Source organism: Cololabis saira, chromosome 21 (assembly GCF_033807715.1).
Source record: "Cololabis saira isolate AMF1-May2022 chromosome 21, fColSai1.1, whole genome shotgun sequence".
NCBI classification, from domain to species: domain Eukaryota; kingdom Metazoa; phylum Chordata; class Actinopteri; order Beloniformes; family Belonidae; genus Cololabis; species Cololabis saira.
Window position 1 is genome coordinate 8,907,814 of NC_084607.1, and position 23,241 is coordinate 8,931,054.

A 23,241-nucleotide genomic window follows, 5' to 3' on the forward strand; every position below is an offset into this window, starting at 1 on the left:
TCAGAAATGGAGCTCAGATTCAGAAGTAAATTAGTCAGAGATCCCCCCCACCCCCCTGCTCTGCTGGAGACCACCGACACCTCACCCCTTAACCACCTCCTGCGCTGCTTTCCTTAGTCTTCAACCCTCATGCAAAGATAGTCACGCTCACAGCAGTCAGTTTCACAAATTCAGTGGCTCGAGGTCGGCGAGTCTCTTCTGATGTGTTGAGTGACATAGTTGTTTGGTTATCTTCTCAAACGCTGTCGGGGGACAACTTTGCATCACACTGACCCTGGTGGTAGTTTCCTTCTGATACCGTCGTGGGAGCAGGGCTTTTAAGCTTTCGGCAAGCGGCTGTGTCGTAAGTACAACCGAGAACAACAACCGCCACACAGAGCAGTCTGGTTGAAGCAGTTGCACGGACTCAAGTACTTTTACATTTAAACTGGATTCAATGTAGGTTTCTAAACTGTTGAGAAAGAGTTAAAACCAGCAGACTCACGGAGGGCAGCGGACGATAATGATATCTCTTAAAGGTCGACCACAAACACAGAATTAGAGCAACCGCGAAGACTTCACCATGAGGCAACATTAAGTAGATTTATGTAATGCATCTACAGTTCAGATCATCTACAGTAACCTGTGCTTAATATGAAAAGCTTTACAATCTGGTTTGCGATAGAAAAACTCCTGTTAACATCTATTAAGATCTTAAATATTGAGTAAGGTACTATTCAGCAGCAGTAAATGGTGGAGAAATAGCTAAATTGGTGTGTTGTGAGACATTTCATGACACATAACATGCCTATTTAAGGGGTAATTATTGAGATCTTTCTATTTCATGTTGTGACTTATGTCTCAAATACCCCAAGTGGTCGAAATCTGAAGCATGTCATGGGCCACATGTGTCGATTTACATTAATTATTATTTATTTATTAACACTTATCCACTGTGTTGCTACTAAAGCAATATCGATAAGAATCCAGTTATCAATATTTGCAGAGAACCTTCCTTTTTGGCAAAAATATTTATTGTCTGATGGTCCTTTAATGTGTGAGAGGGCAGAAACAGCACAACTCCAGCATCATTAATCATCTTTGTGGCCGCTGGATTTTGAGCCAACGATGTTTGCACAATTATAAGGCAAGACGGTGTTATTTACAAGCACGTGTTCAAACTGTTAGCTGTGGAAACGTGAGAGATCACTGGTTCTGGTAACTTTGAAATGCTGTATTTTTGTGCAAGAAGAGAATCTGCAGGATAAAGTAAGTCAATCCAGGTATCATGGTGGGTAGGATTTTAATCTGCTCCAGTTAAAAATGACTAGAAAATAAGAGACTTTACCTCGACTAAAAGTCAAAAGGTGTCAAGAGCCTGATGGATGTAAGACGAGCAACGAGCCTGGGTGGAGGGTTCACGGCGGTCACTAAAAAGAAGGGAGGCTCCATCTGTTCCTGAAGAGGGAAAACTGTCCAAAGAAACAACAAAAACAACCAAATCCACTTCCCCGTGGTTAAATATTACAGGTTGAGATTTGAGAAGAGTTTAGATTGACAGAGAACTTCACCTGAGTTTAATCATGAATGCAACGAACGTTTCACTGGAAACGTGGACGCCTGCAGCTTCTTAATTAGCCACCAAGTTTAACTCTGAATAAAGTGCTCGTAATGTCATGAACACGGAGCCAGTAAATATAAACGATGACCTTGGCGTGTTGATTAACATGTGGAGAGCAGAAATGTGTCGTTTAAGTCATTATCTGTCTGATCAAACCTGAAGCGCCGTGCGCGGGTCAGCACCATCAACATCTGGACTGATATGCGTCTTTGAAAGTATGACTGATAAATATTCAGGTAAAATCAATAATTCTAACAAAAACAAAGTTTAACCTGTTGAATAAATTCATGGTACTAATTTCTTAATTTTTCTCAAAAATTATGTATTTTAAATTTTAAATGTGATTATCCAGGATTTGAGGTGCACGTGATAATGCACATTAAGATCATTCTTAGATTCTTAGATATATATAGATATAGATGTAAACAATCATATGTAAACATATGATTGTTTCTTTTATTTATTTATTTATATATATATATATATATATATATATATATATATATAAATAAATATTTATAATATTTATAAATATAATATAATACATATTTATTTATATATATATATATATATATATATATATATATATATATATATATATATATATATATATATATATATATATATATATATATATATATATATATATATATATATATATATATAAATAAATAAAAAGATTATTCTTAGATCCTGGATAATCCCATCTAAAATTAAAATTTTATTTAAATTTTATTAAAAGAAACCATCATATGTTTACATATGTGTTCCAGCATGTGTGGGATATTTTATTTTCTAAATCCCTCCCAACTGAAATGGTAATAAAAATCCTCAGGGGCGTCGAAGTGCAGAGTTACGGCTCAAACTAAAACTCTTTGACAAAGACTTGTCAAATCCTCTCGTTATGTGTGATTAATTCAGGGGACCTTTGTTTCAGAAATGATATGACATGATACAAAATGTTCCTTTTACTTGGGTGTTTCCTGCGTTTTCAATTGAGAAAAATATAGATTCATTAAAGATAATGGTGTTTCTTCATGTTTTGACCGTTCTTAAACCTTAATTTAGTATCGTGGATATGACAACAAATATTCTCTTTTTTTCTTTTCAAAACCCCCTAAAATTACCAAAGCCTAATTTTACGCATCATGTGTTAATGCCCTTCTATTTTTTTTTTTGCTTTTTTCTTATTAACCTACCTCAACAGCAACATGTTCCTGTTGAGTTTGTACGTGTGTGTCGGCCTCCTGCTCCACCTCCCTCCGTGCACGTACCAGTCCTGCACAGAGGGGACACCCAAACAGTGCCAAGAGGCCGACTTTGCTCCAGGCTCCAATTTAGCTGGCGAGGGCTTCGATATCACCAAGCTGGAGCGTAAGGGGGCTTTCGTGTTGAACATGAATACGTGGAAACGCAAGGATAAGACGTGCACCCTGTGCAGCAACCCTTATCTGGAGAACAAGAAACAGAAGCTGCCTCTGTCAGTGGTGGACTGGAGGGCCAAACAGTCCTGCAGCGCCAAGGTGGCCTCCAAACTTCACAAGTCCAGCGAGTCCCTGGTCACTTCCAGCTCTTCTTCTGTGGAAAACAACTGGAAGACAAGTCTTGATGTAGAAGTCAAGGAAAAAGGCAGCTCTGTGATGCTGGCTGGCACCAACTCCAAGCTGGCTGGTTACTCCATGGAGAAAAGCAAGAATGACAAGTTCAGCTTCACAAGCAACAGCATCTCCTGTGAGTACTACAGGTAAGAAGTGAGGACTTTCAATTAAGGTTTTTTTCCCCCCTCCGCACATGGTCCCAAACCTCCTGAGACCCGGGGTTTTGTTTGATGTGCATTTTTTAGAAATTCTCCTTACTATTTGGGATCAGTAGAACCTAATTTTTGTTGAAATTAAATTTTTGCTTTCTATGTGCTGTTGAACTATGTCAAATCCAATGGCCTCACATGAGGACAATGGGTTTATTTTTGCATATACATTTTTTCCTTGCTATTTGGGATCAGGAGGACCCAAATAACCTAAAAATGAAATTTTAGCTTTCTACAATAAGTAGTTATCTCAAAAACCACCAAAACTCTATTTCCCTTTCTTGGTCCTGCCCTGCGTCCGTGCACATCCTGGTCAGGTTCTAATAATAAAAATATGATACATTTTATTTGCAATATACTCAGCATTTTGAATGAAATAAAGTGCTACAGAGTAAAAACATGGGTATTAGGTTATATCTCTATATCATTTATATTTTTATATCATTTTCAATTGTTTATTTCCTATTACAAGGAAATAAAAACGTGCTCCACTGGCAGATTATTCTACTTATTTCTAGTGAAAATGTGCTTTAAACAAATGGAAATCTAAAAACAAGTATTTTAAGTGTAATGAGACTTATTTTGACTAGAAATTGGACATTTAGGCAAGAAATAAAGACAAATGTTCTTGGAAAGAATTTACGTATTTGCAGTGAAGATAGACCTGATGTCCTCAAACGAGTACTTCATGTTTACAGACGTTGTAGCTTGCTAATATTACTCAAATATATCAAAAAATCATGCCATGTGAAGCTGCAGACGTTATTGTACATAAATATACTAGTTTCAATCATAAAATTAGGTTAGGATTTTTTCCTTGTCCATATTTCTGTCGGGAGCTGCCATAGAAGACTTTCATTGAGATCCCAGCCATCTTGTTTTTTCCCGAATTAGTGTAATTTCATTATGAGACCACTAGATGGTGCAGGCGGGGGTCCCTGATGAGGACAATGGGTCAATGTTCGTACAAATGAAGTATTATGGCGCAGAACAGCAGAAATGTAATGTCCTCATACGAGAACGCAGGGTCTCAGGAGATTAACTGTCTACAATAATTGTGATGGTCTTTTTTCTCGTGTTTCTGGAAACAGCTACAGAGTGTCGGGCACCCCCAAGCTGCACAAGGAATTTCTCAAAGCAGTGAAGCAGCTTCCCAAAGTCTACAGCCCCGAATTCAAGCAGCGATTCTACAAGCTCATCGACAACTTCGGCACCCATTACATCACCAAGGTGAGTCAAAGCAGCCAACATTTGGGGATAAAAAAGGGGATATAAGAGAAACAGTAGCCAGAATGTGTTTGAATGTGCCACCCCAGGTGAAGCTGGGGGGAGGCGTTGTGTCGGTGACCAGCATCCGCCAGTGTGAGGCCAGCCTGCAGGGCCTCAGCGCGGAGGAGGTTCAGATGTGCCTGGAAGCCGAGGCCTCCGTAAGCATCAAAGTCAATATGAAATCCGATGCAAAGCATTGCAAGGGGGACTCTAACAAGATGGACAATAAGAAGTCTTTCTCAGACCTCTTTAGTGACAGGTACAGCACATCAGCACATCACGAATGAACCGATTTCGGCCTCAAAAATAAAAAAAGCCAGCCTGGATTTAGATGTTGAACTCTCTCCTCAACAGGTTCACGGAAATAAAAGGGGGCCACACCACCGAGCCGGATCTCCTCTTCTCTGCAAACAAAAACCCAGAGGCCTACAAGGAGTGGCTGAACACGCTGCCGCAGAATCCAGACATAGTCTCGTACTCCCTGGAGTCGCTCCATGAACTACTGCCTCTCAACAGCCCTGCCAGGAAGAACCTGCGCTTAGCCATCAGCCACTACATCCTGGAGAAGGGCCTGTTGAGGAACTGCAGCGACAAATGTCGGGCCGGCGTTCGGAGTGACCGACAAGACTCCTGCGTCTGCCAATGCCACAACGAACCTGCCGTGAACCAGGACTGCTGCCCGACTCGCAAGGGCATGGCCCGGGTCATCATAACGGTGCAGAGGGCTACCGGGCTCTGGGGGGACCACTCCTCGGCCACGGACGGCTACGTGAAGGTGCTTTTCGACAATCAATTGGTCCAACGTTCTCGCGTCATTAACAACAACAACGACCCTCACTGGGCCACGGTGGTCGACCTGGGCGCCCAGGACCTGTCCTCGGGGAAGAAGGTGCGGTTTGAGGTTTGGGATCAGGACAACAACTGGGACGACGACCTGCTGGGAGACTGTGAGCAGGTCCTGTCGGCCGGAGTTAAGGAGGATCTGTGCGTTCTGCAGCACGGCCGGTTTTACTTCAAATGGGAAGTGAAATGTGCTCCGAATCTCGGCGGAGATTTTTGCACGGAGTATAAAGCTTTGCCTATGAGTCAAAGTCTGAGGAGCCTGTACGTGTCCCGCCATGCTCATCGCATCCCAAAGCCTGTCCTGGTGAAGATGGGAGTGTTTGTAGATGAAACAAGGTCTCCAAGCAACCAGAGTCTGACTGAATGAGCCGACACATCTGTTCATCTTATTTTTTTAATCTATATAAATTCATTTAATCGTGTATTGACTTTGAGAAAAGGGCTTTATCGTTAATGTTAATGTTTTCTCATGTGTACTCAATGGTCAGTTCAACATTTATAGCATATATATAATCATTATAACCAAAGCTGTCTCATTAATGAATAGGTCAGGTCTGGTTCTGCTCTTGAATGTTGTCTTTGCTTTATATCTTATGTCATCCTCTAATTTTATTGTATTTTATTGTCTGTACTTTTTTAAAAGCTTCCTGTGGACAAGTGTTGCAAATTAGCATGTATGCTAAAACACTCAAACAGTGCATTTGGTTTGTCCTATGTAATTGTGATGTCCCTACCAAATAAATAATTATAATTATAATTATACATTCTTATTCATTCTTAAGAATATTATTGTAGTAACCGTCTTTGATCGCATCAGTCTGTGTGTTTGCAACTTGTTTATGTATCCAGAATAAAAGCATCTGAACTAAATGTAATGTTTGATACTTGATCTCAGTCCTTTGCCTTTGGTTATTCTGATGTGGCTCGGTTTAGATTCTGCAGCCTTGAGAAATGAAAGAGGAAGTGGTAAAGCTTCCTGTGTGTTGTTGGAGGTGTCATTGTATCCCCTTATAAAGAACAAAGTGTTCATCTACAAATCAGGTCTAATGTTTTCACTCAGAGGCTTCTATTTAACATCATTTGACATTATAATTTATTGGATTAAAAACAGTCAAATCACAAAGCAAATCGTGATTTCTTTTTTCTTTTTAAACACTGTCACACATTTCTTGCTCTTTATGTCTATTTTTCATCATCTTTGGGCAGAATCGAATTAAACAGATGGCGTACAGCAGGATTCGTACAAACAAAATAAAAACAGACAAGTAACAACTGTCCACGTACACGGCAATACAGGATGCTCAAGACAAATAAGTCAATACAGAAACAGAATGCACAACAGGATCAAATATGTTTTTAAACAAACAAAAAAAAGCATTACAATGAAAACATTAAGGCGATGATCCACTTGAAGAGATCCGTGTCTGATGATTTAACCTGGTTAAAGACATGGAGGTGAAACACAGAGATTACACACACAAACTCGTCTGCAGGGAGATCCTGCCACACAAAAAGAGTCCCTGATTTTAACATCAGCTGATGAATGACGGGTCACACACAGATATTTAGAAAACCTAATTATTCTTGTCCGACAGAAAGAATCAGCAAATTTTGTCCATCTATACAAGTCTGAGTTTCAGAGTTAGTCAACCTCTTTAACCCGTATATGCTGCTGGGGTCACATTGGCCCCATTTTGACATTTAACAGCAGTAAAAGTACCAGAAACAGTGTTTTTTTAGCCTGAAATGTTATGACTTTTCCCTAAAAGAAAAAAAACCTTTTTTTTTTTAATTTTAATTTGAGGTGTTGTAAGTTTTTGCAAATCGAGACTGTTCCAGGTCAAATTTGAAACGTTCAGACGGATTTTAGATCTATCAATATTGGTCAGATCTAAGGAAATTGTTTTTTTAAGGAACCTTGAACCTGTAAAACTATAGTATAAAGTATAAATATATATATAAAGTATAAAGGCAGATCATGTCGCTCACTTTATGGTTCGCTGCCACAGTTTTGACCCGAACCCTTCTATGAAGTTATGAAATGCTAACAGTATGTAAGAGTAAAATAGTGACAGTAAAGTCGATAAAGAAAATACAACTGAGGTAGTGACGTGACACTGAATCCTGACGTTCTGGTTGTAACGCTGCCTCAGGTCTCACCTTTATACCCGTTACCGTGACCGCCGTTCATCCCATATTTGCCGTTATGCTCTCCTGCGAACGTTAAAACAATCAGCGTTAAAAAGGAAACAAGGTTTGACAGATAGATTAGGTTTTAGGAGAAAGGGTTAGGGCTCGTATTAGAGGAACTGAAGTGGAATACCAGCCATAATGCATGCTTTTATCACGAAAGCACTTGAAAATGAAAGTGATGGTTTAGAGCAAGTACAAGGAAGAAATTGTGAACTCAAAGCTCATCTCTAACGACAGCTGGGTTTTTTTAAAGTACACTTTTACTGGAACTATGACACGATTAGAAAAGAAGGCTAATCTGCAGCGCGGCGAAAACCTTGAGCTCGTTGTGTCATCGTGCAAGCAGATGTGACACATGAGATCACCAGAAACACATTCAGAAGGGCGTCACGAAAGAGGAAGTGTCGGGTTTTCTGGCTTACCCAAGCCATCATGAGCTACTCCGAGCTGCTGTGCACCATAACCTTTGCAAAGAGAAACAGAAGTTTAAAAATACATTCGTTAGAAAAACAGGAGACATTCATGCTGTGATTATGTGCATCAAATGCAGCAGCCGTGCGAAGCCGAGAGGCAGGAGCTCCGCTTCTGCACAAATACTAGGAGCGTTTCAATGATTTTCACGCTCATGCAACTGTGAGTGGAAAGCAACGTGTGGAGGCGCGTGGGACTTGACATTTGTGCATGTCACTTTGTGCATGAGTTTTTTGGGGGGGGTGTGTGAAAGTGTGATTGCAAATCCACCTGGTTGGTGACCTCCGTATCCTGCAGCTGCTCCTGAAACAACACAAAACCCTCAATGAGCTTCTGCTGACAAGCTCAGAGACACAGACCGATGCAACACACGGTATCAGAAATATCAGCGTCTGAACTTCTCTGCAGGCTGATAAAATCAACTGATTGTCAGAAGTGGTTTTAACCTCTATCAGAGTGAAGTGGTTAAAAACAACAAGGGGCTACAGAGGTTAAAGCAAGCGTATGGGCAGAAATATATGCCACTAGAAACTGAATTTGAGTAATTTATGTTTGAATTTGAATTGCTCAACTTGAATAATTGCATTAAAGAACTGAATCGGAATCACATAATTTGAATTTGTATTGTTTAATTTGAATCACTGCATTGAAAAACTGAATCTACATTCAGTTCTCACAATTCAAATTCAGTTCTTGCAATTCAATTTCAATTTCACTGTGCCAGACATCCGGGTCTTTCGGAGGAAGAGCAATCGAGCGCAGATACAAAGAACTCCTTTTCACGTAGCCTACTATAACCTCTATTTTCTTTCAACGATATAAACAACCAATGGGAGCTAGATATTTCGAAACCTATTGTGTTTTCTCCATTCTGTGTAAAAAGTGTAGATTTATATCTTGCCGTTTTGTAGAAAAATTTCTGCACTCGATTGCTCTTCCTCCGGAAGACCCGGATGTCTGGCACAGTGAAATTGAAATTGAATTGCAAGAACTGAATTTGAATTGTGAGAACTGAATGTAGATTCAGTTTTTGAATGCAATGATTCAAATTAAACAATACAAATTCAAATTATGTGATTCAGATTCAGTTTTTTAATGTAATTATTCAAGTTGAGCAATTCAAATTCAAATATAAATTATTCAAATTCAGTTTCTAGTGGCATATATTTCTGCCAATACAAGCGGCCCGTGTACTGAGGCTACGGTCCTCCTGCAGCAGTCGCAGGTTCGAGTCCCGGCCTGCGGCCCTTTGCTGCATGTTGTCCCCATTCTGTCTCTCTACACCCTTCCTCTCTACACTTTAAATAAAGGCCACTAGAGCCACAAAAATCAACAACCTTACACCCCACAATAACTGCACATTTTCCATGATGCAGAACGTCTCACACCTCACAGTCATTCTCATTCTCACCGTATTTGCTGGCGGTTTTGGCACCTTCAGCAACGAGGCTGAGCGGCTGAGAGCCAAACGGATAGCCGACATCACCTAAAGACATAAACTGTTAGATATCAGCTCAAACCGTGGTGGCAGCTGTGATGCTGTTATACACTGACAGGATGTCAAAACACATGACTTGTTGCTATTTTGCTGTTGAAATATGTTTCTTTTAACAGTTGGTTTCATGTTTCCATGTGTCCATACAGCAACCTTCCTATATCCATGACACATTTCTCCCAAGGGAAACTAATTCAAGACAAACATGATGACATTAAGTCCTGATCAGTTTGTTATCTTTGTAAACTGTAATGCTTGTAGATGTAGTGGTGACGAATTAAACACTGAGATTGATTTGGTTGTCCATGCTTTTGTAGCCCTTGCTGACAATGATCAGGGTTGCACATGTTCAAACATTAACCAGTTTAAAAACAAATATAAAAACATGATTCTCACGAGGTACAAAGAGGAAGGGTTTTAGCGGCCTTTAGGGGCCTGTAGATAACACTAGTGGGTGAATGGGTAGATCTGTGTATATTTATGTACAGAAATGGGCAGAAAATTATATATATATATATATATATATATATATATATATATATATATATATATATATATATATATATATATATATATATATGTTTATATATATATATATATATATATATATATATATATATATATATATATATATATATATATATATATATATATATATATATATATATATATATATATATATATAGTGTAAATAAGTATATTATATAAATATTTATATGGGCATGTGTGTACAAATATATAGAAAATATTCAACTATGTGTATGTATGTATAAGTATGTATGTATGTATGTATGTATGTATACTTATATGCATGTATAAGTATGTGTGTGAGTATAATTACAGTATATAATAATAATAATAATAATAATAATTATTATTATTATTATTATTATTATTATTATTATTATTATTATTATTAATAATAGTAATAGTAATAATTCTAATAATAATAATAATAATAATACTGTTACTTAGCCGTGTGAGTACAGTGTGTCAAAATAGCAAGTTTTAAAGGATGAAATTCTTTGTTTTGTTGTTTTTTTCTTAAACTTCTCATGAAGTGTTGTTTCTTTTTTTTTTTTTTTTACATGTACAAAAATAAAATAAATCAAATCAAATCAAATCAAAGTCCTACCTTCCAGTCCGGCAGGAATCATAGGGGCATTACCATAAGGACCTTGCCCTGCTGCACCACCTGCTCACAAGGGAAAAAAACCAACACTTTGGTCAGACTGACTCATACAACCCCAACTTTCTGATATCTGCCTATAGTTCGAGTCTGACTCATGCATGGAAAGCCACACTGGCAGAAGCCTGACTAATCGTGTGTCAGAAGGAGGAGGTCACGTCAGCAGCGCACCATATTTGCCACCAGCTGGGTCCAGTCCTGCTCCAAGTGCTCCTGAAACACAGACGAAAAAGAGGTTTCAGACTTAGAAGACGGTATTCAGACGGTGCCATCGTTGCTGGATAAAAGACAGATCGGGGTCTAATCTGGACTACTTTTGGCAGTTTTACCCTGGTCGAGGCTCTGAACTGTGGGCAGATTTCGATGCAACAATCTGACAGGTTGTCAATCCATCACCATGGCAACACATACAGGGTTGTCTCAGAAAATTAGAATATTGTGATAAAGTTCTTTATTTTCTGTAATGCAATTAAAAAAACTAAAATGTCATACATTCTGGATTCAATACGAATCGACTGAAATATTGCAAGACTTTTATTATTTTAATGTTGCTGATTATGGCTTACAGTTTAAGATTAAGATTCCCAGAATATTCTAATTTTTTGAGATAGGATATTTGAGTTTTCTTAAGCTGTAAACCATGATCAGCAATATTAAAATAATAAAAGGCTTGCAATATTTCAGTTGATTTGTAATGAATCCAGAATATATGACATTTCTGTTTTTGTAATTGCATTACAGAAAATCAAAATATTCTAATTTTCTGAGACAGTCCTGTATATAAGAAAACCCTAAAAAATCCCTGTCCCTGCAGCCAATTTAGAATAAACAATCCCCCTAACATGGAAAACTTTAGATTTTAAGAGCAAGCTAGGGCACTCAGGTGTTTTGGTGCTTTTTAAAATTGATATAAATGTATTTCTCCCTCGTTCGTTATTGCATTCTTGCCTGTGCTGATTAGTTTTGACGCCGTCTGACAACCACACATATCAGCAGACTCTCTTAACCCTCTTCTTGCTCACACTTACCGTATCCCCCCTGGGGATGTCCATTATAGGCTCCATTTCCATTCCCAAGGGCTAAAAAAAAGAAGAGACATGGATCAAGTACTGCTCATTAATGAACCGGTTAATAGTAAACCTTCAAATGTAGTAATATTTAAAGCATCTATGGGAGCAGGAACTCAGAAACCACCAGATGAAACTGGTCAGTTTCTTTCAAACACGATAGCTGCACCAGTGGATATGCAACCGTAGCAGAAGGCCTCTCATTTCTCACGATGCCATATATACACACCTAAATGTATATATGACAGGTTAAGCATCTACGAGCTAGTGCCATCACCTGTTAGAGGTTTTCAGCAGGTATTGTTACCTTTACTCTTTCCTGCTTTGTTCTCAGCCACATCGGCTAACTCTGCAGGGTAACCGAGGTCTGAAACATAGTTCTTATTAGCACTAATTATGGATAAGAGCTAAGAAGTCTGACTTTCCCCCCTTTTATCCCCCTTTTTATTCATTTATCAGACAGCACTCACCAGCTCCTAAACCGTCGCCGTAACCATTACCATAACCTGTTGAGAGAAGGTCAAATGAGTGGAGACAGAGACAGCCGTGATGGAGAATATGTCATTGAAAACAATTTCAGTGCATGAATCTCAGTTTCTTGGCACTTGCACCGACAAGCTGCCTCTCACCAAAGCCATTGCCCGCAGCAACACCGTGGAATCCCGCCGCGCCGTCATGATAGCCTGTGATGAAACATATTAGAAACATTCAGCACAAAGAATGAACCGCTTTTGTCTCATGAAACCTAGCTGGCGAGATATAACCGCGGTAGAGAAAGACTTGATGTTCATTGTGAGCTGAAGAGAGCGCTCACAGGGAAATTATTAGTTTACAAGGCAAAGTAGGAGTAGCAGCTGATTTTCCTTCTCAGTCTGCAGGAGGACCCGCCGCCGACCAAACAACAATGAAAAGGTCTGAGAACGGACTTCGTAAAGGAAAAGTTCTCGTCCTCCACACTTGGGCCCTGTCCCAATATTCCCACTACCCCTACTTTTCATCCCTATCCCTAAATTTTGCGCGTTCCCGTGAGGGTAGTGGTGTCCCAATTCCTCTTTTCACCTAGGGGTAGTGAAGAAAACGAGGGTAGTGACTATGAATCTGTCCCTACGGATCAAGGGTTTTCGGATGCACTCTAGGGGAACTAGGCCCAGAAAAATTTCCCAGAGTGCTTTTCGTCGTCATTTGCAGACTGAATAAAAAAAAAAACATGGCCGACATTTCTTATTTTTTAGTGAGTAAAATCAATATTTTGAGTTAGTTTCTGCATAAAAATGCGTTTTGATTACATTTCTAGCGAGAAATATATATTTTACTTTCATAATATTTACTCAGTGAATGTACATAATCACTCGTTTGCCCGTTGTTGTGAAGTCTTTTTCAAACCTCGCCAGAATAAAGGCTGATTTATGGTTCCACGTTACACCAACGCAGAGCCTACGGTGTAGGTTACGCGGCGACGCGCGCCGTACGCCGTACCCTACGCCGTAGGCTCTGTGTCGATTTAACGCGGAACCATAAATCAGCTCCCGAGCCGGCAGGCAGAAATCCCGACATTTTCGGAGCAAATTTCTTAACAGGCGTAGCTACAACTGTTAGATTTCATCTATTAAACCAACATTTATCTTCCTAAATGATTTATTTCAGCCAGAGGTAATTCTCCACAGAGCTGCAGGTTTCTCCCCGGGACGACGGCGCAGGTTGACCTGGCGATCACGTCTGTACTCCGGCTGCTGCTTCTCATCTCCGAAAACATCAGATCAAATTTCTTAACAGGCGTTATTTGGATAAACTGAGCCCAGGTTGGGGATCGTAACGGTTACTTTTACGCCTGAAAAAATATTAAATTAATAAAGTGGCATATTAACAGCGCTACAGCTGAAATTAAAACAGCTTTTGGCTCTCAGTTTCCTGATTTTAGGGGTGGTGCTGAAAGTAGAAGTAGGGGGAGTATTGGGACAGGACCCTGGGAAGATTTCAAGTGCCCTAAAATCTGTCCCTTCTTTTTTAGGGGTAGTGATAGTGAGGGAGGGCTAGTGGTAGAAAGTAGGGCTAGTGGAAGAAGGTAGGGGGTGTATTGGGATTGGCCCTTGTTAAATTAAAAGGGCTAATAAAATGAACACTTGAACGTGGCATATGTGCATAGGTTACCATGGTAACGGAAGACTAGTCATCACAGTCAGATAAGCATTTGTGTTGAGCCTGACAAAAAGACCCTCTCCCAGAATATCATCATGTATTATATTGACCTCAGGCGCCACGGTTACGCCTGGAAAGAGGCAGAAACCCCGTCACGAATAACACAGACGTGTATTCAAACCAGACTCAAATGATCTCCTTATTATGCTGTGGCCTTTTATTTTATTTGACAAATCACGGATGTCACCCAGTTCTTTTATCAGGTCTCATCAAAGCTGTCATGTAACCCAGTAAGTACATAAAAGGCCTCCAAATGTACATCTGGCGCTTTAAGTTTCATGTGGTGAGAAATAAAAAGCCACACAGGATGGTGGACGGTCGTAAGTGGAAATAATTCAGCAGACTCACCGTTCGTCTTCCCTCCGACACCGTGGGGATACCCACCCTGTCCAAGTCCAGCTGCACCTTACAGTTCAAATTCATTTTAATGAGAATGAGAGAGAGAGAAAGAGAGGGTCACGGCGTGGTTAACTAACAGGAAGGGATTAAAAAAATCCACACGGACCCTCATCCTCGCCTCCCCGACTAATCCATATACGCACCTCCAAGTTTTCCGGCTGCACCGCCCAGGTACGGGCCCTGTCCCAGGCCCTGTCCCAGGCCTGCACACACAACACAGGACACTTTACTACAGGCAGTACTGGAGTTGAGGGGGGATGAGGGGGGATGGCATCCCCCCCGAAATAAAAACGGTCAAAATCATCCCCCCCTGAAATAAAAACGGTCCAAATCATCCCCCCTGTAAAACTGCCATCCCTCCTTTCCATCCCTTATGTCATTTCATCAATGAATGTGGTTTTACTGCTATTTCAACATTTAGAGTCATCACCAGAAAAATAACACCAGAAAAATAACTTATTTGACAATTTTCACCTGTTTCAAGTACATTTTCACTTGAAATAAGTAGGAAAATCTGCCAGTGGGATTTATCTTCTTATTACAAGCAAAAAAATCTTGTTCCACTAGCAGATTTTTCTACTTATTTCAAGTGAAAATCTACTTGAAACAGGTGAAAATTGTTGTTTTTTACAGTGATGAGTCTTGTTTTAAGTGTAATGAGATTTTTTTTACTAAAATGAGACATTTTAACTAGAAATAAGACAAATATTCTTGTTAAGATTTTGAGTTTTTGCTGTGATCCATTTTACTTATCCTGTGAAGGACAGAGTCATATTGATAAGTTCAGAAAACTGTTTTTTATTGTTGTGTTTTGATGTATTTGATGTAAGCCCAGTGGATATTTAAAGCTTACAGAAGGCTGCATTTAACTGCTGCTATGTCATTCCTGCAGTATTTCTGCAGGTGTTTTGGTCACTGCTATTATTTGTAATATATTATATTATTTGTAATCAGCACAAATTATCTGTCCCCATATGATAAAATCCACCATCCCCCCTGATTTCTTTTTACAACTCGAGCACTGACTACAGGTCATGTTTCATCTCCATCAGTGCCTCCGTCTCCTGAAAAGTAGCGTTACTCTTATAAAAGTGTGTAATGTTTGGATTTGCCACAACCTGGTCCGTAGCCCCCGTTGCCCATGTTGGCCCCCAGGTAGTTTCCTCCTCCGCCGTTATGACCTGTAGGGGAAGGAATGATAATTTACCGTCAATATTTCAAACCTGCTTCGGCTGGAGCTGCTCCAAACTGTTCTGATCTCATTTGGAGATTGCAACAAGATGCTGTGGGTGAGGTTAATGGGTTTGAAGCTGTGAAGGGACATGTGAGACCATAACATTCTGTTATCTTTGTTGAAATTGTGATGTTTTAAGGTTCCTGGAACAAATCCTGAAATCCAAATGCTGAACCGACTGAAATCCACTTGAAGAGGCAGAGCTAACAAATGCAGAGTGACATGAAAGGGTAATAAAGCATAAATAGGTCAGATTTGAATACAAACATAGAGATAATTAAAAGAGTCAGGGAGATTAGAGATTCCTCTCGCTCTCATCCGTGAGCTGCTGAAGGTCCTGCAGGTTCGGAGCTGAATGACGGAGGTAGATTGTTGAAGGATTAAATAAAATAAGACATTAAGCAGCTTTTTCTACCAGAAGCAAACTTTGTCTCAGCTTACAATGTAGTGAAATGTTGAAGTGTGTGTGGTGTGTGCTGACTTCAAGAGCTGCACCGCAAACAAGGCATGAAAACAAGACATGAGGCACCAGTGGAAAGGTTAAGACAATACATACACATAATCAGAAAGGCACTATGACACGGATGAATCAAGCCATTAAAAACTTTAAGAAAGTTAGGAACAAACAGACAAAACCTCAAATATTTGTTGACACTGATTAAGGACAGTACCATTTATGTCAAATAGAAATTAGGTAAATTACTAAAATTTACATTTGGAGAGACCTTTTGGAAAAGAATCTAATTACAAAGAGAAAAAAAAAGAAAGATGCGCTAGATCAAGCAAGAGAAATAAAGGTCAAACTGTATATTAAGGTGATTGAGAGTAGGAATGGGAATTTGTCATCTCGCGGTAAAAACGACAAATTCCTGTTAATGATACGTGAAGGAAGGAAGGAAGGAAGGAAGAAAGAAAGAAAGAAAGAAAGAAAGAAAGAAAGAAAGAAAGAAAGAAAGAAAGAAAGAAAGAAAGAAAGAAAGAAAGAAAGAAAGAAAGAAAGAAAGAAAGAAAGAAAGAAAGAAAGAAAGAAAGAAAGAAAGAAAGAAAGAAATGAGCCAGGAAGGAAGGAAGGAAGTAAGGAAGGAAGGAAGGAAGGAAGGAAGGAAGGAAGGAAGGAAGGAAGGAAGGAAGGAAGGAAGGAAGGAAGGAAGGAAGGAAGGAAGGAAGGAAGGAAGGAAGGAAGGAAGGAAGGAAGGAAGGAAGGAAGGAAGGAAGGAAGGAAGGAAGGAAGGAAGGAAGAAATTAGCCTGAAAGAAAGAAAGAGTCATTCCAGTTTTGCAGTACAGGTGGACTCATTTAATTGGTTTTTATTAATTAAATTTAATTGGTGTAGTGTAGTAGTATTTAGTATTCTTTTAGAGCAGTGTTAGTGGTGATAGATTTATAGTTACAAAGGTGGAATTGGTATTTTTTCGTCATTTTTATCGTTATCGGGATAAATGCCAGAAATTATCGTGATACATTTTTTAGTCCATACCGCCCATCCCTAATTGAGAGTGCATGAGCAAAAAAAAGAACAAAAAAGATAAATGCAATAAAAAAAAACAGTGTGAAAGCTGAAAGAGACAAAGCTGAGCTCTTACTTGCGGCTTGTGTATTCCTCCCAGCCTGCCCCGGGATACGAAGGGCTTTATAATCTCTCATTACATGCTCAGGTTGAGAATGGTGTTTTGCATCAGGTGCAGTAAACCTTTCCGGCCCTTCTCCGGCCGGGGTCATGTCTAAACTCTGGGGTCGAGTTTCCCCAGGGATCACCGGTGCAAAGCCATGCTTTCCATTTTCAAGTCCTCCGATCTGAAATCCATCTGGGTTCCCGGTCGCAGGTCCGTTGGGGTCCCGCCTGAGGCCAGGAGCTGATAAAACCCCATGCAGTGGGGAGAACACTTTGCCTCCGACATCAGGACCTTGTGAAAGAGGAAGATGATGGATTGTGTCTTTTTGTCCTGATGGGTTTGGACGTCCGAGATTTCTGGTCGCTTCACCATCATGTGGCTCAGGCGCTAAACTGTGAATCCTTTCAGGGTCTGCTTCTACCAACTCAAGGTGTCTGATTTTTAGTTTATCTAATAAACCAGTAGAGATCTCACATAGAGATTTGCATTTTTTAGGCTTTTGATTTTGTTGCGTTGGCACGTCTAAGTCTTTGGTACTGGCAGAACCCAGAGTCCTGATCTTGTCCTTATCGGCCGGGGGTTCTCTCCTCACATCACCTGCTGCCAGCGTGTCTTCAGGACTCATTAAACCCCTCGTTTCATGTTCTGGCTGTGCTTGTGAAACAGCCACACCATCGTGAGGCCGTCCTGGTGTAAGACTTGGTGACTGACCGTCTGGATATATGCGTTCAACAATAATTCTTGTGTGTAATTCAGGAACAGTGGAACCGAATCTGCTGCCCGGCACCTCGAGTCCACGTGGTTTGTCTTCTCTTCCGTACGGGTGACCTAAACCTCTGTTCTGTTCTCTCTTAGGATGCTGACCGGCCTGGCCCAGACTGGCCATCACAGGTCCACCCAAATCTGCCGCGGACACACCTGACAGAAAAATAACATCATGCATCCACACCTTCCTGTCGGGTCAGAAACAACAGTGCTTCTCTGAGGCTGCTCTGAAACCACCAGAGCACGCACACAATAAATAGATAAATAAATAAATAAATAAATGGAATTACTTCAACATCAAACCGGAAAAAAATGATCCTGTTTGCTGTGTAATTAATCCAGTTTCATAGGACAGATTCAATGCCATAATTAGGAAATGAATCATCAGAGAAACGATACAAAAGTGTGAAAATACACACACAATTATCCTCATTCACACAGTGAGACGAGAGCAAAAACAGAAATATATGAAACAGCTCAAAGTGTGTCAGTGGCATTAAATATATGTTAGTGTTAAAGCACAAGAAAAAAACATCTGATTCAGACAAACAACCGAAACACAAAACAAAGTCACTTGAAAGCAGAAGCTTTTCAGTCAAGAGTTCATTATGTGAGAAAAAAGAAATAAAGTAATTACTTCTTACGTATGCAGGTTCAAGATGTATTGTAAACCTCAGATGTATAATGATAAAATAAAAAAAAGACACCCCACGGTCAAAGAGCTTGTACCGCCTTTGGAGTTAACGCACACTTGAAGGCTCCAGAAGAGCAAACTGTTAACATTTCTGCTATTATAGATTTAGTGAAACTTGCTGATCGATTGATGTCTGGAATAAACAGCAGGAAATGTCATTGTAGATCCTGAAAATGAATGTCCAACTGTGTAAACACACAATTGGACATTACATGACTTTATTCCAATTAATTTCACAATATTTGTATTACAAAAAAAAAAACTTTCTATTTTAAACAGCAATTTACAGTGAAAAGTGTTTGATTTTGAAGTGCAATGTGATTAAATTGACATTATTTGTGCTGAAATGTCCTACATTGTGTTGTTAAGGGCCTTTGTTTGCTTGTTTGTTTAGTTGCTTGTTAATTTGTGACCCTTTCTACCTTTTTAAGAGTAAAAATTGTTTAGTTGGAGTGCTGTCCTGCACATGTTTCTGGTTTAGTTTTTATGAATATTACCAAGGCTTATATTTTACAGCCTTTCACCAGTAAAAATTGAAGAAATCTAAATGGCGGGAACCCCTGCCTGAACAGACTCAGAAAATAACCCTATGGCTAGTAAATCAGATATTGTAAAACAACAACCTGCACTATTTACTCATCACGCATCGACTCAGATTTACTGTCCGGCTGAAACTCTACGAGCTGAAACCTCATCTGCAAACACAACGCCAAACAGAAACTGATGATCGCTTTATGTCAGGTTTGTGCAGATTTGTGACTTTGTGCAAATAAGAACCAGCATTAATTTTACATCAGGAAATCAGGGAATGACAAGACAACAATTTTACACAGGCAAACTGCAAAAACCCAGAACTGATTGAGACATAAAGCAACACAGACTACAGGCAGCTCTGGTGATTGTTCTACATAAGATTGTGTTTCCTTAATAAAAGCGTAGATGACAAAAAGCAAACACAGGACACCTTGGCCCAGCCATCCTTCACTCTGCGATGATCAAATAAAGGGCTCCGAGTTCAATGCATTGGGACAAAAAGAAAGAGAAACTGTGCAGATACCTTAGATTGAAATAATCGCACCCTTGCAACTTTGTTTAATAAGGATAAAGGCCGTGTGTGTCGGTAGTAGAGGCTACGAGACACAATGCAATACTCGTATTGAGCAGAATGATCAACATTTGGGGTCTTTAGGTGAGACATGATTTTCCACTCACCTTGTCGTACTCCAGGATAGGTCATGCCTGGAAAAGCTCCGTATCCTGGCAAAGAAACAAAGAGCTTTCTTCATTTTTACATCCCAGAGTGACACAGATGCATCCTGCCTTATATCATGTTCAAGGAGAGAGAGGTTGGGATCCACATAAGTTACGGGAGAGGTTGTTTAGTCACATACCTGGAAGAGTGCCGTGGCCATTACCATAACCTGGAAAGTCACCAAAATGCATTTGTCACTAATTGCAATAATTTCTGAACATAATTAGCTGAATTTCAGCATGAAATCTCTCTGTATTCGTCACTCTTACCCCGTTTCCCTGCATGGCCCAGACCCAGTCCGTTTGGAAGGCCATGTCCCAGTCCCACTCCTGCACCCAAGTTGGCACCTGCAACAAGAGAGATGTTGTATATTTAACTGTTAATTGGTTCAGAACCGAACGCAGGAGATGTGTGTAACGCTGTGAGGGTTTGATGATTCACCGTAAGGTCCCTGGTTGACGTATCCACCCTGCTTCAACGCTGCTTTCCCTCCTAATCCCAGAGACCTGTAGCCTCCTGAACGAGATGAAATGAACACATTTCAGAAGGTTCTACAAACAAAAACAGCAAGTTTTTACACAATAAGCCACATCAAATGAGTTAGGATAATAAAGTATATCGTTTTTGGAGACTTTTTAATTTTATGAATGATGCATAACCTAAGTGCGTCATTCATGCTGCATCGTTTGTGCATTCACGGATGCACAAGCAGCTTTGACTGCTGCTTACCAACACCATGATGGGCCACAGGATAACGTCCAACTGAGATGTAAAACAGAAAAAGTGCAAACCTGACTCATCTTATGTAATACTGTTATGAGACGATGTAGAAAGAGAACATACTTCCAGTCTTCATTGCTTTGGTGCCGTACCGGCTCCCCAGGGCGCCGAGTGGACCTGTGATTGAAAAATATAAAAACATTGCTTTTTACCACACTATTCAGCCTCTTTTCTGTTTTCAAGACAATATTCAACTAATGAAAACATCATATGTCCATCTAATGCAATAACTAAACCAAATTAACAAATGTTAAAGTGTTGGATACAATACTATTCAATATGCACACCCTGTAAATCTGCAACGCCCGCTTACAATCACGTCTCTGGGTGCTAGAATAGAATAGAATATCCTTTATTTTCTCCCTCAGTGGGGAAACTTATTTGTTGCAGTACACACATATAGGGGAGGGGTAAAAGACAATAAAAAATATATAAAAAATACAAAAGATACGTATAAAATATGTATAAACAGGATATGTATAAAAATCACTTTTATGTATATACAGTTAACAGTGCAGAAAAAGCAGGTGGAGTGTGAGGTAGATTGGCAGATATTGCACATCTCAAGTTATTGCACATATTATTGTTATTGCTACAGAGTGACATGGTTATTTGAGATGTTCCTTGTAAATTAGCCCCTGAATTGTGTCATCATTTATCCTCAGATAAATGTGTGCTGGAAGAGAGACTGACCTCCGGGTTTGACTCCGATTCCAGGGCCTGAAAGACATGTATCAGAGACACATAAACAAGAAGCATGCACGCTTCACATCTGCAGAATCCTGATGTTCTGCTGGCAGCGTGACTTATTTATTTTAAAAAAAGTCAAAAATGCAAGAAGTTAGAATAAAGTAACATTTAATGGTATACCTTTACCTGGCAGCATCCTCGCATAGTTCACATTTTGAGGTTTAGTCCCTGAAAAAGTAAAGATATAATATCATTATTGTAAAAACATGATTGATTTCTTTTTCCCTCTTACTTATTTTTCTGGCAATAAAAAAATAAAACGATTACATTAAATAGATATGTTAATATGTACCAGGTGCAAAAGTTGCACAAGGTACAAAAAAAAAATTACTTTTCAAACATCCATCCACTACTTGGAAATGTCAGTCTTAATAAGAAATAATAAGGATGGATACTAATGTGAAATACTGCATGAAGAAGTGAGAGTTAGAATGATGTTTTCAAGACAGGATCGAACAAATTCTGCTGTCAGTTCTGGGGTAAATCGCAATTTCAAATGAATTTCAGACTTTATGCAGGAGGATGTTCTTTATTGTGTTTAGAAGAAGAAAAATAGCCTTTATTGTAATAGTATATGTTATGCAGTAAATTGGGAAAATAAGTAATGTCCATAAATGGTGTAATTGGTCAAATATTCAAAAATACTTTAATATTAAAAATACTAGTCTTTATGAAATTCTAAATGTTTAAGATAATAATAATAATAATAATAATAATAATAATAATAATAATAATAATAATAATAATAATAATAATAATAATAATAATAATAATAATAATAATAATAATAATAATAATAATAATAATAATAATAATAATAAAGATCAAAAGGTCACTTGAAGGTTTCATGGCGACTGCAGCCTGAGTGAGCATTAGCAGAAACACAGACAGCCATTGATGGAGAAAGTTGATGGAGAAAGAGGAGTTTGTCAGTTCTCACAATCTGTCGTCAGATTTTGCCTCCATCTGTCACCTTGACATCACAAGCTTTTGATTTGTCGAAATAAGAGAATGGAAACCACAGTGACTCGATGGTGTCACTGATATCGGAGCCAAAAGCTTGCACGGTTCAGCGCTCCGCCTCCCTCAATCTCACCGACGTGATATTTAACACGTGAGTGAGGAGATGTCATCAAAGACTCTGATGCATCAAAGCTGTAGCTGTGAAATCAGACTGCTTTTTAAGGGTGCATTGATCTATTTCATCCAATTCATTTATAATTCAGAGTTACAAAAAAAACTCTGTTTGCATCATTTCCCTTTTCAACCACCCTCAAAAGAAAAAGATCTCATTCAAAAATAAAATATGCAGCAGTCAAACCAGACAAACTTGTGTTTTTTTTGTGATTAACTGAATATAATATTTGAAAAATACTAAAGAGGAATCAAAAAGAGGGAAATATTACAAATAATTACCGTAATGTGGTGTTAAAGGAAAGCTAAAACACGGTCAACTAAATCAAATTCAACTAAACTTAGTTGTAAACTTGTTTCTTACCGCCTTGCAGGGTTTGCTGAGCCAAACAGAGAATCAGGGAAGTCTGAAGCAGCGCTCGGAGCAGCATGATGGAGCAGGAGAAAGACAGCAGCACTGGGTGAGAAGCAGCCAATGGACATATGGACA

At 39.2% G+C, this 23,241-nt stretch overlaps 2 protein-coding genes across 7 annotated transcripts; one reads left to right on the forward strand and one right to left on the reverse strand.

Moving 5' to 3' along the window:
• The first annotated feature begins 58 nt into the window (after positions 1-58).
• Positions 59-5,920, forward strand: LOC133422034 (perforin-1-like). Its single transcript, XM_061711906.1, has 5 exons — positions 59-343; positions 2,808-3,344; positions 4,499-4,637; positions 4,724-4,935; positions 5,031-5,920. The coding sequence occupies exons 2-5, from the start codon at positions 2,812-2,814 to the stop codon at positions 5,884-5,886; spliced, it is 1,740 nt and encodes a 579-aa protein (XP_061567890.1). The 5' UTR covers positions 59-343; positions 2,808-2,811; the 3' UTR covers positions 5,887-5,920.
• Positions 5,921-6,594: 674 nt separating this feature from the next.
• On the reverse strand, positions 6,595-23,241 carry LOC133422035 (uncharacterized). Of its 6 annotated transcripts, none has more exons than XM_061711908.1 (24): positions 23,116-23,241; positions 21,744-21,785; positions 21,561-21,587; positions 20,931-20,984; positions 20,817-20,849; positions 20,529-20,603; positions 20,357-20,434; positions 20,227-20,256; positions 20,048-20,092; positions 17,347-18,294; positions 15,648-15,710; positions 14,673-14,732; positions 14,479-14,535; positions 12,564-12,617; positions 12,405-12,440; positions 12,242-12,301; positions 11,896-11,946; positions 11,039-11,080; positions 10,814-10,873; positions 9,595-9,669; positions 8,454-8,486; positions 8,135-8,176; positions 7,680-7,733; positions 6,595-6,956 (listed from the first exon to the last, which is right to left on the reverse strand). In XM_061711908.1, the coding sequence occupies exons 1-24, from the start codon at positions 23,180-23,182 to the stop codon at positions 6,952-6,954; spliced, it is 2,091 nt and encodes a 696-aa protein (XP_061567892.1). In that variant the 5' UTR covers positions 23,183-23,241; the 3' UTR covers positions 6,595-6,951. The 6 variants fall into 6 exon arrangements, with proteins under 6 accessions (XP_061567892.1, XP_061567893.1, XP_061567894.1 ...); XM_061711909.1 differs by having other exon boundaries at positions 14,479-14,529; positions 21,738-21,785; XM_061711910.1 differs by having other exon boundaries at positions 8,454-8,480; positions 21,738-21,785.

What these genes read in the sequence shown, in the direction of transcription:
- LOC133422034 (XM_061711906.1), top strand. Translation starts at nt 2,812, where the DNA reads ATGTTCCTGTTGAGTTTGTACGTGTGTGTCGGCCTCCTGCTCCACCTC. An exon ending in ATCTCCTGTGAGTACTACAG is followed by an intron (nt 3,345 to 4,498) that starts GTAAGAAGTGAG and finishes TTCTGGAAACAG; the next exon opens with CTACAGAGTGTCGGGCACCC. An exon ending in TCAGACCTCTTTAGTGACAG is followed by an intron (nt 4,936 to 5,030) that starts GTACAGCACATC and finishes TCTCCTCAACAG; the next exon opens with GTTCACGGAAATAAAAGGGG.
- LOC133422035 (XM_061711907.1), bottom strand. Translation starts at nt 23,182, where the DNA reads ATGCTGCTCCGAGCGCTGCTTCAGACTTCCCTGATTCTCTGTTTGGCT. An exon ending in GAGGAATACACAAGCCGCAA is followed by an intron (nt 15,711 to 17,346) that starts GTAAGAGCTCAG and finishes CTTCCCCTACAG; the next exon opens with GTCATAACGGCGGAGGAGGA. An exon ending in CAAAGCAGGAAAGAGTAAAG is followed by an intron (nt 11,947 to 12,241) that starts GTAACAATACCT and finishes TCTTTTTTTTAG; the next exon opens with CCCTTGGGAATGGAAATGGA.